Source organism: Cygnus olor, chromosome 8, assembly GCF_009769625.2.
Source record: "Cygnus olor isolate bCygOlo1 chromosome 8, bCygOlo1.pri.v2, whole genome shotgun sequence".
Classification (NCBI taxonomy): Eukaryota; Metazoa; Chordata; class Aves; order Anseriformes; family Anatidae; genus Cygnus; species Cygnus olor.
Window position 1 is genome coordinate 22,627,829 of NC_049176.1, and position 16,501 is coordinate 22,644,329.

At 42.2% G+C, this 16,501-nt stretch overlaps 1 protein-coding gene across 1 annotated transcript in view; it reads right to left on the bottom strand.

Moving 5' to 3' along the window:
• Window positions 1-16,501, bottom strand: part of EIF2B3 (eukaryotic translation initiation factor 2B subunit gamma) — a 96,301-nt gene that overhangs the window by 45,814 nt on the left and 33,986 nt on the right. Inside the window, exon 6 of the mRNA XM_040565155.1 lies at window positions 1,552-1,641. Coding sequence (XP_040421089.1) covers window positions 1,552-1,641 — 90 coding nt within the window. The remainder of the gene's footprint in view (window positions 1-1,551; window positions 1,642-16,501) is intronic.

Sequence of the window (16,501 nt, forward strand, 5' to 3'; positions counted from 1 at the left end):
AGACTTGTTCTAAGCTCACTTGGGGGCAACTAGAGGAGTGCAGAGCAGAATTTCACTCTGCTGGCTTTGGCTGACAAAACCAAAGATTTTACCAAGGCATAAAGCCTTGAAATCTGAAATGACTGCAGTTTATGTTTAGAGGCCTCATTGTGTCATACACGGTGACATGTCTGACAAAGACCATCCTTGTCCCACAGACCTAATGATCTAAATTCGAAACAGAATGAGGTACCAAGGAAAAAAAGACCGAACGTGTGAAATGTCTAATATTCAAGAAACGTCTAACCCCAGCAAAACTAGATGGCTGGGATTTCCAGAAATGAACTCTAACGCATTATGACAAAACAGAGGCATAAACACTGCTTCATGCTACCACAGAATCTACAAAGTGTCCAAAACGTCACCAACTTTTTAAAATACAGGTAATAAAGGGCTCATTCCAGATTTAAAGTACCTGCTGCTTCTGAAGCCTTCTCACCTTTCAGACATTCCCATACACAAATGGGATCTAAAAGGACTTGCACAATGCCCCCACGTGCCAGTCACAGCATCGGATAAGCTTTATTCTTATGCATGGCAAGAAATTGCCCTGGGGGTTAACACAGATTTTCCACTTAATTTTAACTCACTCACAGAACCGTATTCTGGAAGAGCTCCTTTAATCACGCGTACAACTGCACCACCACGTTCCTATATGGTCAAGACTACCACAAATCCCCCTGCTCACCCACCCACAATGTTTTCTCACATGTCAGTTTATCTGCTAAGAAAAGCACTACGAACACAACACTTACCCAACCCCTTTATCTTTCATCTTACTTAAAAGGGAGAAAAACTCTTGAGAACTCAGTGAGCACTGAATATATGTAATATACATGAGAGAGCTGTAAAAAGTCCAGGAACAAGACATCAATTCCAAAAGTGAACTACTTACTGTGAGGGGGGTTGTTCATTTGTTTGTTTTTTTTAAAGATAAACAGTTGGGCTTTTTTTTTTTCGTCTATTTCATGAAATATTATAGCTAAGATCCTACTCCACTTCCATAAATGGATGTTTTTCTTACTCTCAGTGGGTGGTCTCAGAGTCTTGACAGAGGAACATCACAAGCTAAAAACATAGGATGCTACAGAGATAGCCCACCTGCAGTGGTGGTGGATGCGAAGGGGGAGAGAAAAGGTGATTCCAAAGGCCAAAACAGACTGTGGTGGGGGAAATCAGAGGTCAGAAATGTATTCACAGCCCTAACAATGGGGGAGCCCTGGTGAAATGAGCAGCCAAGAAGCACAGTTACATTAGGAAAACAAGAGATGCAGAAACGAGGCAAAACTTTTAGCTTTCACTTTTGCTGTTATTAGATTAAAAAGAATAACAGACATAACTCTTGGTATTGTTTTTATTGTAAAGTGTTTTTTTTTTTTAAACTGTCGTCTTTTACATTTCTGTTGTATGTCAGCCGATTTAATGAAACAAATCTTCCTTTAAAAGCTCTGTTATGAACCACATGTCAATGCCAACACCTGCTGCTACCTCATGTTGTGCTTGGTTTCTTACCTGTTTTCTACGAGGAAGTCTACCACGTATTTCTTCAGACAGTAAAGATGGGCATCCATCAGCCCTGTTCTGATGTGCATTCTAGGGTGCCTGAAAGACAAAAAAGGAAAATCATTTAGTTTTGCATGGCTGTTTGCAAGAGTTTGACTTTGTAATCAAGTCAGCAGACTGTGAGAAATTTGCAAAGGCAGATCTGCTCCTTTCCATCTTCTGCTGGATTGAGAGACAGGAGAAGAGACAGGAGAACTGTGCAGGCTGCCATTACTGGACTGTGTCTATAAACTTACACCTGCTGGCCCTGGGCTGATTTGCTGCGAAAGAAAATACCTCCTCCAAGGAGTCATTACTCCTGCTACATCTTCTTATGTAAGTGGAAATTGCACATTACTGGGCAGGAAGCCAAAGTAATGGGCCCAGAGTGCTAAAAGTTACAGTGGGTAATGTCAGGGTACAATAATTCAAAGCTTCTGGCTAAGTGCCTGCCTTAATATGCAAGGCTGTGCATGTTCCGCTAGCAAACACAACACTACTGTATTTTTTCCAGCTCTTCCTGGAGGCAAATAGGAGAAGGAGATGGGGTCTGCTCGTCTTCCCTGTGCTACACATTACAAATGACTTCCACAGCTCAATTACAAAGCGTTTGCCTCTCCAGCCCAATAAGATGGAAAAGATCAGTAAAACTCCCTCTCATCGTTGGCCAAACAATGGCAAACAGGGAAGTCTTACCTTTCAGACCAGTGGCAGGTTAATATTTCAGTAACTTAGAAGTCTTTTAACAGCTTCACTATTTTAAGAACAAAGCTTTAAAGCAGAAAGACTCATCTATTACTCCTCTTTATGAATTTTCTGATCTTAGATAGTGGAACCCTTCATGTAACCTGTCTCAAAGCAGCTAGATATTTTATGCCAATATTACCTTCCTTTCCACACACCTGTAGCTCCATTTAAGACTGTTCTGGATGGCTGAACACTCTCTACTATTTCTCAGGACAGAAAAGCCACAAGAATAATCAGCTTGTAGATTACAAAAAAAAAAAAAAAAGGACAGAACCCACCAACAGTCCAACTGCGCTGGACTGCTTCCAAATATCTGTAACTGGACTCACAGTCCCAAGGCTAACGAACGCATCTTACTAGCGCCTTCCATCCAACTTTTGTTTTCTTATTCCAGGACACACTAAAGTCAGATGTTTGTGATCAAGATCAGTTATTACTTAGTCAGCTCAGCAGAGGGATCACTCACAACTTGGGCCAGTAGATAGATATATAGATATATAGATATATATAGATACATATATTTGGTTAACCAGTACTAACACACTGAATCCTTATTAACACCTAAGCTACCAAAAATATCAGGTGTCCTAATAAGCCTTTTTTTTTTTCAGTGTAATTCTCGATTAATGCATTAAACTACTGAAGTATTTAAGTCTTAACATTTTATAAATGTAGATGGCATTTCTCAAGTGTGTCAGTCAATTCAAGACAGGCGTATTAACAAGTAGGAAGACATTCTCTAAGTCCCACTCGTAAAGAAGTGTTCCTATAAGAGTAGTATGGCACTTTGGAGTAAACTATGTGATACTAAAGAATGATATACACACTTTCAGTAGATTACTTCATTAACAAAACATGAGCTCACCTAGCAATGCTCCAGTACTGATGTTATCAGTGGCCCAGATGTTCCTGTGGAAGTCAGCCCAAATAGCAACGTTCCTTATGCAAAAAGAATCCACTGACTTTAATGAGGTCTTGCATTTGGAAATTTGCAGACTCGCTACTGCTCTGCATCCTGATGATGATTTCCACATTTTGTGGATTTACGGGATGGAGAATTTTCATATCTTGTCTGAGAAAAAGCACTCCCTTGTACTTATAAACTGAGTATGTTAATTTATTGAAATGAGTGAGAGACAAACGACAAGAAGTAAAACAGGGAAGAAAGCAGGTAAGATGAACAAACCAATAAAAGAAGGCAATAAACAAACAAACAAAAAATAGAAATGATGCAATGCAGGAAGGAGAGGGGAAAAACCCACAATTCTTAACTTGAAGATGAGAAGCGGCACACAGTTTCAGTGCTGGAATGCCACTTTTTTCTCTCCCTATTCAAAACCCCCCCTTAAACACAGGGCAGGGGAAGGCTACAAGGGCTAGACATCAAGCAGAGGAGTGTAAAACAGCAACTCCTCAATAAATGCTAGTTCTGCTGCCAATGTCTGAGCAGCCTTCACACATTCAGTCTCCCCACCTGCAAACTGGAATAACACTATTTAGCTACACCGCAGGGTACCGAGGATTCCTGGGCTGAAGTTTGTATCTCCCTGCAAGTATTGTACTAAGTTTCACTGTAGCTAAGCAACTTTATAACAATGTTATATAAAATCTCTGTAAATGGACAGACAGTAGCACAGTGCTATCCTTGCTGCAGCTCCATCGCTTCCCCCCCCCCCAAAAAAAAACACACCCAAAACATAAAACAGGCAGACAAGATGTACTGAAACGCCACTCTGAGTTGGCTTTCAATGTAGAATATACTAACAATAATGGAACATCATGCTGGACAAGAGGGAGGTCCCACAATGAAAATCCTCTGAAATACAGACCACCTAAGTGATTTGCAACAGAATAGTCCCATAGATTAATATTATAATCACAGCTTCAAAGGTCAAACAGGCAAGTTTAGGCACATGCATAAACAAAGCTGTGATTTCTGTAAACCAGACTCGAGGAGAGCATAGCCACACTAAACCAGACTGATAAGCGCACTCTATCTATAACAAGCCACTAAAGATGATGCTAATTTTCATTGACTAATGCTCAAACCAGTTTATCTTCAGGTAAAAGAACAGGAGCCAAATAAATAATCTAACAGATAACAGCAAAGCTCCATCACCATTTCAAATGAGCATCTGGTTACTAATATCGAAAGCCATACTCCCTTCTCATGCCTCTGATCTCCCACTCCATCAGCTAATCTTTACAGTGTATGAAAAATGAGCCGGTCGCAAGGAACAGCTGATACAGAGAGAACCGAACAACAAACAATGCATGTGCTGAGAGCTGACGCACCTCGACTTATCGGTCTGCAGGAGATAATGCAGAACGCTTTTAATTATACCATCAAAGCAACGGAGAAGGTACGAGGAGGGGCCGGCTGCAGATGGCTAAGTGTTAATGAACGCTGGGTTGGGTAGTTTATCAAAAGCAAAAGACTGGATATATATCTGAGAGGGTCACCGTAGAGATGAAAGTTGCAACAGCCATTGTTGGAGCTCTTTAATGAGTGAGGAATGTCAGATGTGAACCCTCGAAGAATCATACCAATTACTAAATGAACTTCAGTTCAATCTAGCAAATGTAATCAAGCACGAGTCATTAAAATACATGGTAAAACTCCCATTGGCGCTGCCACTATAGCGGCTATTATTGTCTGTGCTCCCATGCAAGGGAGGGGGCTGCTCCTGGTTGTAAGCTGTGTGTGTTATGTTAAGTGATGGCAGATTTTAGCCCTAATGATGAGGCACGGAGGGCTCCCTGGCAGAAAGTCGACAATGAGGAGGCTCAGCGAGATCTGTTGAGAAGTCGGGAAAAGATCGGCAATTAAAAGAGCAATTTCAAAGAATGCAATTTAATGTGTAAAATTAGCTTTTATTAGCACATAATTCCCCAAAATCCTGACTCGGGACGAGAGCGCATAAAGGTCTGCGAGAGTCCTTAAAAAGGTCTGCGCCCGTAATTCCTCACACGCCATTGTGAAATAATAAGCAGTACTAACAGGATTGATGCATGCTTCCTACATGGCATTGCTTTGAAAGCGGAGCCCGAGCTTTTTTCTTCCTGATAACCTCTCTCAGGATTTCCTCCCTCAGGGAAATCAACCACTGACAGAGCAAACTTCCCTTGTTTAAAGGCAAGAAGACGGACAATTGTTTCAACTGTAAACTAATTAAGAGAGATTACCACCAAGAGCTGGAGGTTCAAACCGGCCCTGCACTCCCACTGACAGTGTGATAATGCCAGGCTGGGGTCAAAATCATAAATCTGAAGGGAGCACACACAATGCTTAAAGCCAAAAAGCCTCTCCACTAAGCATGGGATATTGCCACATTAACCTCACCACCTCACAAATAAACTAGCTGAGAAAGAGAAATCCCATGGCCTCCTTCCCTTTAACTCCATACAGCTGTTGATGGAAAATATGAAGGCCTTTAAATAATCTCAAGGACGTGGGGCTATCTGTACTCCAGCACTAATCCGAGCAACGACACAATAAAAAGCCAATCATGACTACTATTAACCTGCCTTCTGAGCTGATCGGTGAATTATGTCTGCTGTGGGCTTAGTTCATCTTCATGCCAGCCTACATACCCAAAAATCCAAAAATCAAAAGTATAAACAATGGACTCCATACATTTATTTTTTAATTAATTGCAAGTAGCTCACAAAGTCTGTGTAGCCAAAGTCGATCCCCTTCTCCCTCTCTCCCACAACACGTACTGTACTCCTGCACGAAGTGTACCACCCTGGTCAAACGCACAGGGCTGACCCTTGCCTGGCGGTGCTCTCGCGTTGATGCAAAGCCAGCGCACAGATCAACACCAAGAGAAGTCTTCCAGCAAGAGCTCCCAGACCACCTTTAATGTCTCGAGCATTCCTACTTTTAAAGGAAAAAAAATAAAAAGCCCTAAATCGCATTGCTCATTTACGGGACAGCTCTTGGCTGTAAAGTCCCTAATCACAACAGGCCACTGTTACGTTGGCTCTTCAAAAATCCCAGACACCTTATGACCTTAATTTTACACACCGCTTTTGGCCGAAAAGCTCCCAAAGCACTTAGCAAAATGAATGTCCCCACTGTATCCCAGGCCCTCCTTTGCCCACCAGTGAAATGCTGCCACCTCTGGGCTGAACTGCAGCAGCTGTAGGCAGCGCACGGCTCAGCCTCGCCGGGGCCCTCCTGCAAAATCGGGCCCAGCCGCCCGCTCGCCAGGCTCCAAAGGAGGGGCGAGGGAGGTTTAATTACATGCTGCTGCTCCTCGGGTGGAAAAACTGGTTCAGTTCGTGCTAGGAAGAATACCTCGGTGATGTAAGACAGCTGGCACGGCGAGGAAAGGGGCACAGCCTGGCAGAAATGCCCTCCCCAAGCTGGATGTGAAGATGGTATCGGGTCCTGCTGCCCGGCAGATGAAACGTGCCGTGGGCCCTGGTGACCCTGACCTCCATCTCCCAGCTCGGAATCACCCCGAGCTCTCACTGCTTCTCTTCCTTCGCTTTGATAACGACCTTATTTACGAAACCAAGAGGGTAAGATGTGCTCTGGTCCCCTGAGGACGTGGCACATTTGCAGCTCATCTCTCACACCAACCACCCCACCGCCAGCCCCGGTACCTACCCGGGGAGCACAAGACTCCAGCAGCCTCTCAGTTGCTGCTTCTGGAGAGGCCCAGCATCGGGAATGGCAAGTAGTTTCAAAATCTAAATGTTTTATTGATCTAATGACCTAAGTTGCTCGAAAGCCTGCTGAATAATAAATATTTTTCATTTAAAAACCTTCACCACGTGCCATTTCTCTTTGTTGTATTATATTATTAATATACCCATGAGAGTATAATACAAATTATGAACCTACTTCTGACAAAAAGATGTTGAAAAGTTTTTGGTAAAGGAACCTACTTTCATCGAAAGCCAAAGATTAAATCATTTTCTCTAACACAGAGAGTGTAGGTTAGCAGTCAGAGCTCAGGATTAATATTTGTTCAAGGTCAGGAATGGTTTACAATAGGCCAGTGTGACCTGAAAAAGAAAGAGTCATTATCTTGGCACCAACACCATGATTTAACATTAATGTCTCTGACTTCTGGGCTGAACAGCTAGGGTCCTGATGGCTACGTGACCAGCTCATCCCATAGCCCTCTAGAAAAAGTTTTTCTTTGCTCTGCTTCAGCTTCCTCTTAGGAAAACAAGAGGAACAGCAATTTCTCGCCCAGCCCAAGCCAGAGAAACGCTCCCTGGGTGCACGGCCACATCGCTGGATGCACGTGCATCCCCCTGGGAGCACGCCGACACAGCTGCTGGGGTCAGCACTTTCCCTAAACTTGGTTCAAGGGGTCTTCTCTGCCACACCAAGCGCTAACAGCTGTAAGATGTAATAAAACAAGGGCTGGGGCTCCCCACAGCCACCTTACCCCCTTCTCTTTCTCTGTCCTCCTCTGAAAACCAGGGTTTGTGCACATCTTTTGTACTAGACGCAAGCCTGCTAGGACACCCCAAGTGCTAAGCAGAAACTTGGAAACGAAAAGAGAGACCAAAATGATAATACGTACAGAGTTTGGTATGAACAGAAGAGAATACACTCTGAAGGAGGGCAGGGACTGCCAGAGAGACATTATTAATAGGTTTTACCCTTGAGCTCTGGCAGCTACTTGTTCTATACACAGAGGAAAAGGATTAATCAAGCCTCGCACGTAAAGGTTCTTTCTGTGGTGTGCCAAAATATTTTAAGCAGTATATACAAAGTGTAAGCCTTATTATTATGCACATTCAATGTAACCATCTTATGCCACAGTTAAGGCCAGGATGACAATGAAGTAGATTACCGTGCACTACAACCAATTCAATTCCAACACAACGGGACGTGGCTTAGTCACTTCGTTCAGATCTGGTATTTGAGCTTATTTTTCTTATGCTGGGCTAAACTGTGATTTAAGAGATTTAATCAAGCTTTGGGAAATGCTTTCTTTGCTCAAGGAAGAGAAAGAACTAGAAGTCTGCACCTGGCAACCCTAATGATTTCCAATTTTCAGCTCGTTTTGCTTCCTGCTTAGTGGAAATTTACCTTAGCAAATAATTGTTCGCTAAAATCACCAGGGCTGAAAGGATGACAACACATAAGAGGAACAAGTTTTAAGCAAACAACTGAAGCTGGAGGATTGTACAGAGACTACCGAAGAACAGCAAGCAGCTCCTGCTGATCCCTCCTACGCCAGTTCCCAAAGGGCTAAGCAGAAGACATATGATATATTTTCTTAAATCAAATAATTACAGTAAATGCATGGGAAACAGTGAAACTGAATACTGGGTCAAAGCTGTAGGTCACTAGCAATATATAGCTTAAACACAGGAAGGCTGCCACAATTTCTTTATGTCACTGCCCTAGACTTGAAGGCAAACAAAACCGTGCTCAGCACCGCAACTCGCGGATCGCAGCCTTGCTCACGGAGCCTCAGCACATGCTCGGTGCCCCTCAGGTGAGGCGGATTTTACTCGTGGCTAGAATTTAAGAGGTAGGATCTGTGAAATTTGGGGATTTGAGATAATCGCATACCTTTGGACTATTAAAACACATGGCCAAAAAGAAATTCCCCCATTCCCTTAAAACTGCAAGTAAAATCAGAAGTGGAAAACCCAATGGAAAAAGCATTACACGCATTTCCCTTTCACTTCACAGGGCCCAGCTGCAGGACAAACAGAAGCTGTCACACATACCTTTGGATATCCCCTGTAAGGAGCCTCCCAGGTACCTTGTGAAACCCATCTGCACCATCAGTTCCTTAAAATGAAAAATCCCCTTTAAAAATCTGTTACTGTGCATAGGCAGCACTTGATCACTCACTTTCCTTAGCTAGGATCTTCACCTTACAAATGGGCTCCAATGGTTAGACGGAAGAACAGCGGGAGAGAAGAGAGCAATACCTGCTTTGTGATGGACAAAGCAGCATCTGGCTCCCCCCAGCACTTACCGTCTAGAAGGGAAGAAGACATGAGCTTTGAATACACAGATGGGAAAAATTCAAGTGCTACAATTTAAATTACTGAAAACTACCTAAATCCAGCCTACATAGGATGCCCTCTGCAGTAAATCTGGCAATGCTCATTTCTTTCACCTACACCAAGTGAGTTATACTTGGCTCCTGCTCTTCGAGGGTCTGAAGTTTCCTTGGCTGGCGCTTTGACCTGGGCTTTCTTTTCATCTCCCCCTGCAACCTACTGCTGCTGCCTCACTTTTGCTTTGTGACAACATTTTGCAGCCATACCCATGCACATCTCAACTCCACCGAAACGTGAGCATTTTAGCATTTGTTAGCACAGTAACCACTCTTTGTCCTGACAAGATCCCAACAATAAAAAAAAAGTCATAATTTATCCGTTAACCAAAACATCTTCACCTCACACAAAAATTAAAAGAAAGGGGGCATAAAAGGTGACTGTGCTGCTACTGCAGGGGGAACCTGGCTGTGACAACCAGGACATGGGCTGTTCCACACACATTAGCAACACTGAATAGGTATGTATAAGAAAAACACATTTTAGGAAAAACTAGGCGAGATGTCAGCAGTCAGACTTGATGAATCCTGCTTCCCTAAATTAAGACAGGGGTTTCCTGACTTGGTTAAGCCCAAGTCATGACTCAGCCCATGTGTTCAGATGCATCCTCAGACACGCGACAGCCTGGAGGTAGGGCAACATCAACCTTGAGCCAGGAGCTTTCAGGACACAGAAAGCCATCAGGGCTCAGGACAACATCAGCATTAGAACACTGCCCCGTTCTGCACTGAAGAAATACACCGAGCGATAGAAACACCACACATGCAATACAGAGATACTTGCATACTTTTCTAGTTCGAAAGAAACTATACAATTTGTTAGCAAATATTTTAAAAGTATCAGATAAGACTGTCGCTAAAACAAAGCCTTAAAATTAGAGAACGCATCATTCTTGTTGCACAGTGACAACAGAATTCAAAACCAAAGGAAAGCTGAAGTCAGGCTGAAGCCAATTGCAGACATCTCTTCATTTTTCAAACAAAAATAACTCTGAGTAATTCTTTTAATAGGTAAGTGGTGTTTTACAAAACACCATCAGAAATACCAGGGGATGATTAACATAAATATCAAGGGGGGGGGGGGGGGGGGGGGGGAAGGACACAGGAACATTTGTTACCACAAGAAGAATTTAACATCCACCCAAAGTCCAAATTTGCATTTTTTAAACAAGTAATTACAGCAGTTACAACCACACTGCATTAGTTTCTGGTTAGACCAGATTACTCATGATTTAAAGTTTCCAGATTTGTTAATAGCCATAGCAGAAGCTGCCGCATGACACTACTTTAGGATCCTGAGCTTACACCTGAAATGCTTTCAGGGTGACACTGAGCTTGGAGTACTACAGCATGGAGCCCAGCTGAACATAAACATGCACCGCACTGAGGACGGAGCTGGATTTCCAAATTTTTTCCTCATCTTTCACCCACTGCTAGGACCTGGATAACAGCTTGAAGTTAAGTAAAAGGAATTTTGCTCCTTTTACACAACGATAACGTGACAATTAGAACATTGCAGTGGGCAAGAATAAATTCTGGCCAATTCAATGTAGTGAGATGATGTTTTGAGCTGCAGGTTAACTTCTTTCCTTGGATAATTATTGCTGAATTAAAAGCTTCATGCAAAGAAGAGCGCTGTTCTGCACAGCTCAGCATGTGCTACCTCAGTACAGTAGGTGGGAACTGCCTTTAATTATAAGAGACAGTCACTGCTCTTTTAAAACAAGTCTTGAAGGAAAAGCTGTTTTGACAGCTATTAAGACACTGCTCAGCGTATTTGCACAATTTAAATACTGATATTATATATATATTTTTCTTTTTTCAGCTGCAATTACAAAGTCCAGCTCCTTGCTAAATTAGCAATCGTTTCATGGCTGTGATGCAGAGACATTGGCACACCCTCTCGTCAGGAGACAGCTTGGCTTCAGTAATTAAGTAAGTAGGAGAAATATCATTAATCTAGACTTAAGTAGTCCCTAATGAAAAACGCAGTAGCACAGAGCCATTTTCACCACGGATCACAAGCCAGGACTGAAAAAAGCAAGAGGAGAAGACAGCAACTGAACTCTCTACCAAGCATGCCAGCTGTGGTAGTGACCTAAACCGCACAGACTAGAAGCAATAATTTGGCCACGGCGGGTAAGAGAGTTCAGATGCCTCCCTAATTTGCTCTGTACAAAGACCAGAGCGGCAACAAACCCAGTCCTTCTCCTTTACAAGGCTAAACCCATGGTAGGGCAATTGCCTCATCTTGAAACACTTAGCCTCACAAAAAGAAAAAGAAAATGTATGGTGGATGACCTGAAGATTATCATTTACAGTTTTATGGCAACCTCAAATACTATTAAAACAAAACAACTTCTATTCCCTTCTTGCTTGGAAGAGACTGGGACTATTCCATCTGTGGTTGTGGACTGCTTCAGCCTTATCCAACTGCATAAACGAAACTAGTGTCAAAATTAAGTTTTAAATGGCTTGAGGTTTATAGGAATTAAAGAAGGAAAAATTAAATTTGAAACTCTGCTTGTTTACTAGCACTAATTAAATATGCCAGATTTCTGGGCAAGCTTCCTAGCCTGTGGCTACTACGTTACTGGCTTGTAAAACAGTCAACAAGTACATGAGTACAAAGCACAAATACAATAACAGAGATTTCGTGTACAGTCCTGCCCTTAGTTTGTAAGGAAAAAATGTATTAGAAACAAGGTTTAACTGTAAAGACCTGTGCTGAGCCTCTAGACTGCATTAGCAATATGAAAAAAGGGCCAAGTCTACAAAGGTTGCTTTCGCAGAGAACAGTATTAAAAAAAATCAGAGGTAAGAAGCAGTAAGCAGAACCAAAACGAAGAGGAAGCTTTAAAAGACTAGTGTTATGCTTACTTCTTCAAATTTGAACTTCTGGGCTCTGCTCTCAAAGTATTTTGCTATTAGAAATAAAACGGAGGTTTTGCACTTCAGCAGAAGTAGTGGGTCTGATTATTCACACCAAGATAAACTCCTTGCAAATGGTAGATTTCATGAGTATCTTGGAATTAATTAGAATATAGATTGACATCAAAAAGACAGAACTTCACATTTAAAGCAAGGCAAGGATGATATCCATAATCGTACGGTCCATTTACATTCTAAACTCTTACTATCTTTGCATTCCACATTTCAAAGGAACTAGCACAATGAGTTCAGTCTACAAGGATGCTGCAAACCCTCTAAAAAAGAATAAACTAAAATCAACTTCAGCTTAAACACAGCCTCTGGAGACTGCTCAGGCATGCAGGTGGAATGCAACAGAAGAAAATGAACGGGTACCTGCATCACCCACAGGTAGGGCAGGAGAAGGAGGGACAGGAAGATCCCATGGCCTACATGCTGCTCTTTGTGCACCCTTCTTTCAGGAAAAGCTTCCAATTTACTTTCACTGGCTGAAGCCGCAATTTCTACAAAAGTGGCAAACAACTTTTAATGAAGAAACACTGAAGAACAATTCACTGCCTTAACAGTTTCAAAATGAACAGCCTTGCACAGTGACTCAAATTAGCGTATGTTCCCACCGTACAGTAGTCCTGCTCAACTTTAAGGAAACCAGGAATTATGCTTCAACAAAAATTCAGCCACGCAAATATTCCGCTATAAAAACAGGCATAAACATATAACTCTCCAACTTCCAAAATCACGTACATGAGGCAGAGGAAAACGATATAAAAGTAACTAGGTTTTTGTTTATATCTCAGATTTACAAGAGCAATTCCAGAAACAAAATTCTTCCACAGAGGCATTGATTTAATTAGCCCGCATAGCACACTTTATTTGTATTTAGACCTCTGACGTACATCGATAAAAAAAATTAAAGAAATAAATATACAACGGATACACACAAAACCACTTGCTAAACTTTTTCTATGCCCAGGTGCAGATAAGAACTTTCAAACACACTCTCATGGGCTCTTCCTTACATGCAAATGATGCTATTTAGTTTATACAAGCTATGTATGCTTTCAATTAAAAATATGACTGGATCAATTGGATCATATAATCTTGCAAACCAGCCAAAAATCAAATACAAACTGAAGCCCTGAAGGAATTTCTGGAAGTACAAACCATACAGTACAGCAGTTCTATTTCTGGTGAGGAGAATCACCTCTCCTTTCAAAGTGCTGCTAGAAGCGATAGCAGTGCTTAAAACCCCACTGTCATTCAGCAATGAAATAACTGCATTAATAAAAGACACTCAGAAATCATACAAAACGTACTCTGGTGAAAATCTCCGCTTCGCAAGTCAGCACAAAATGATCAAGTAACAGAAGAACACTTGCTTCTTACTTTTGGAACTCCTAACCTCAATTTTGGGTCTTTCTCAACTATCCAACTGGCTGACAAAATCAGATCCTCAGAGATGTGAACGCAGGATTCTCTTCAGGACAAACGGTGGCAGTGAAGGGGATGTTTTTGCTTAAGGTAATGTACAAGACTTCTAAATAATGGGTTCTTCTCCACTTTTTTTCCACTGTATTTTGATCCACGTCAGCGCAAATTATCTCTGGCACTCCTTCCTCCCATTGGATTTAAAAGCCAAAACATTCCAGAATGTGGGGAACAAATATCAACTGTAAGTGTAAATAAGAAGATACCTACTTTTGGAGACAATGCTGAAGTCAGTGGCTATATGCAATGAATGTTTTGGAGGCTCCATAATTTCTCTCCTCTCAGTAACTTCATCTTATTCTCTGTAACCGCACTGTAGCTGGCCCGCAGCAAGCAGGGATCAACTATTTTGACGAGTAAAGTTCCTCTTAGAAATCAGCTCAACCTTTCCGAAGATATGGCCCCAGTATCTTTCACCTGCACGCACTGCAATTGTCCTCAAGTCCCTGACATGCACAGCACATGTTTACTTGTGGTCTCAACCCCCTAATGTACAGAACGCCTTCCCATAACCCCATTCATTGCGACCGTTTTTACCCTGAACAGCTCTATTCAGATTTTACCTCTTCACCACCCAGTAACTTTGCAGGCAGTGACCAAAACCAAACACTCACTCACCAGCTACGTCTCAGCTTACCTAGAAACCTGAGGAAACTGCAGTAGCCTAAGACTCTGGATATTGGCATTGAGACTTGAAGTAAATCTTACAGCCAGTTCTTGTCGCTGAAATCAGCGCAAATTCATATCCTGGCATCAGGAACTACCCATTGCCTTCAAGATGGTGAAACAATCTTTCATGACTTCAAAACACAAAAATGAAGAAACAGGGCAAATGACAAAACTTTTTTTGCAGCAAGTAACTCACCTGCGCTTCAGCGCTGGTGTTTGGCACTTCTGCTGTTCGTTGTATTCTTGACTTACATGTTCATTAGAAACACAGAATTGTTTATGTTGGGAAAGACCTTCAAGATCATCAAGTCCAACCATCAACCTGACCTGCTGAGTCCCACCACTAAAGCACGTCCCTCAGTGCCACATCCACACATCTCTGAAATACCTCCAGGGATGGGGACTCCATCACATCCCTGGGCAGCCCATTCCAATGCTTGACCATCCCCTCCTTGAAGAAATTCTTCCTAATATCCAATCTAAACCTCCCCTGGCACAACTTGGGATTGTTTCCTCACATCCTAGATCTTCATTTATGCACAAAATCTTTGAGGCATTTAGCAGAGCAATATCACTGTTTATTACCAGAATCCATGATTCAGAAAGTATTAACTCATCATGCATAAAACGTTCATTAAAAAGTAGATAAGCAGGTCACACGTGGATGTCCAAATCACCTTGAAAGACTTTTTTGAAGCAGATCACCCATCGGAAATTGTTGGCATGCTTTAAAAACGTTCAGAGGAAATGAAAGCGGTTAGTCTCTGGAGTGGTAGCCTTCCACAGAGAATTACTTTCCTACTGTAGGAAGCAAGCTATTTGATGAGCTGTAAAAGATGAAATCGTTTGATATTTATATTTTGGTGGAACTTGAAAGTGATGACCAAAGCTGCACGTGAACGTAACAAAAACTCAATTCTTTTCTCAGAATAATCATCATCACATGGCCAAACTGGAAGTGGTCACCAGCAAAACGAATGCAAAGATTAAGAAACATAAGCATCACCTTTTCTCCTCTATCCAGAGAGACCTGGAGCTGAGAAAGCCTAGGGGCTACTACTGCTTTGGTTCCAAAGCTGGCTCCCACTGAGTCCCCCAGTACCTCCTCGGCATGCTCTGAGCCCCAGGAGGACTCGCTAGCTCAGGGGCCGCGCTACAGGCACAGCTACACACTGCCAGCCCTGGCTGGCCCTGGCAGCGCTACAGCCGTGTGTTAGCTCAGGTGCACCACTCCAAGCTGTGCCAGACTCGAGCTGGCATTCATAAAACCAGAGCACGTGTACGCAAGGAACCACCTATCTAAAAAGTCCACAGCGTGCACTCAGGAGTAGTGGCTTGTTGATTTGAGACAAAACATATTTCAGTTTTCACCATATGTCCAATGCTTTTCTATGAAAAGCTGGAGAATGAGTACTATTGTACACAATGATACATTTAAATATTCCTGGGGTCTGACAGACGCAGCAATGTGAGTGGCTGAAACTGAAAAGCTAGGTATAAACATGACCCGTAGCTCATGCTGTATGTATGTTACATCAGCTGCTTCCTGCGGATTGTTTCAACAAGTACTGCTCTGATTCGAAATGCAGGGAAGACAGCAGCTAACACTCTGCGCTCAGAGCAGCATTTCACATTTACAGTACTGACATAAACATTCATGAGTTATGCTCCTACGAGGCAGGAAAAGTAATACTGTGCTCATTTGAAAAAGCGAAGAAATTATGAGAGAGAAACATTAGAGTAGACTTCTCAAGGCCATAAAGCCCTGTAGAGAAGTGAGATCTCTTTGTACATTATTTACAAGGCATTCTTAATGCAAACAGGTCACAATTCATGTGTTAATTTTTACCTTTTCCAGTACCAAATCACCTAAAGAACAAGAGAACTCTACCGCTGTGAACATAAAGGCTGGTTATTTTCATGGTTTTATACGAACTTTTTTCTTTTTTAGACTTCAGCAAAAAAATGCTGTAGTTTTTTTTCATTATTATGATTTTATTTTTATTTTTCAGATTGCTTCCTTCACCTAACAATAC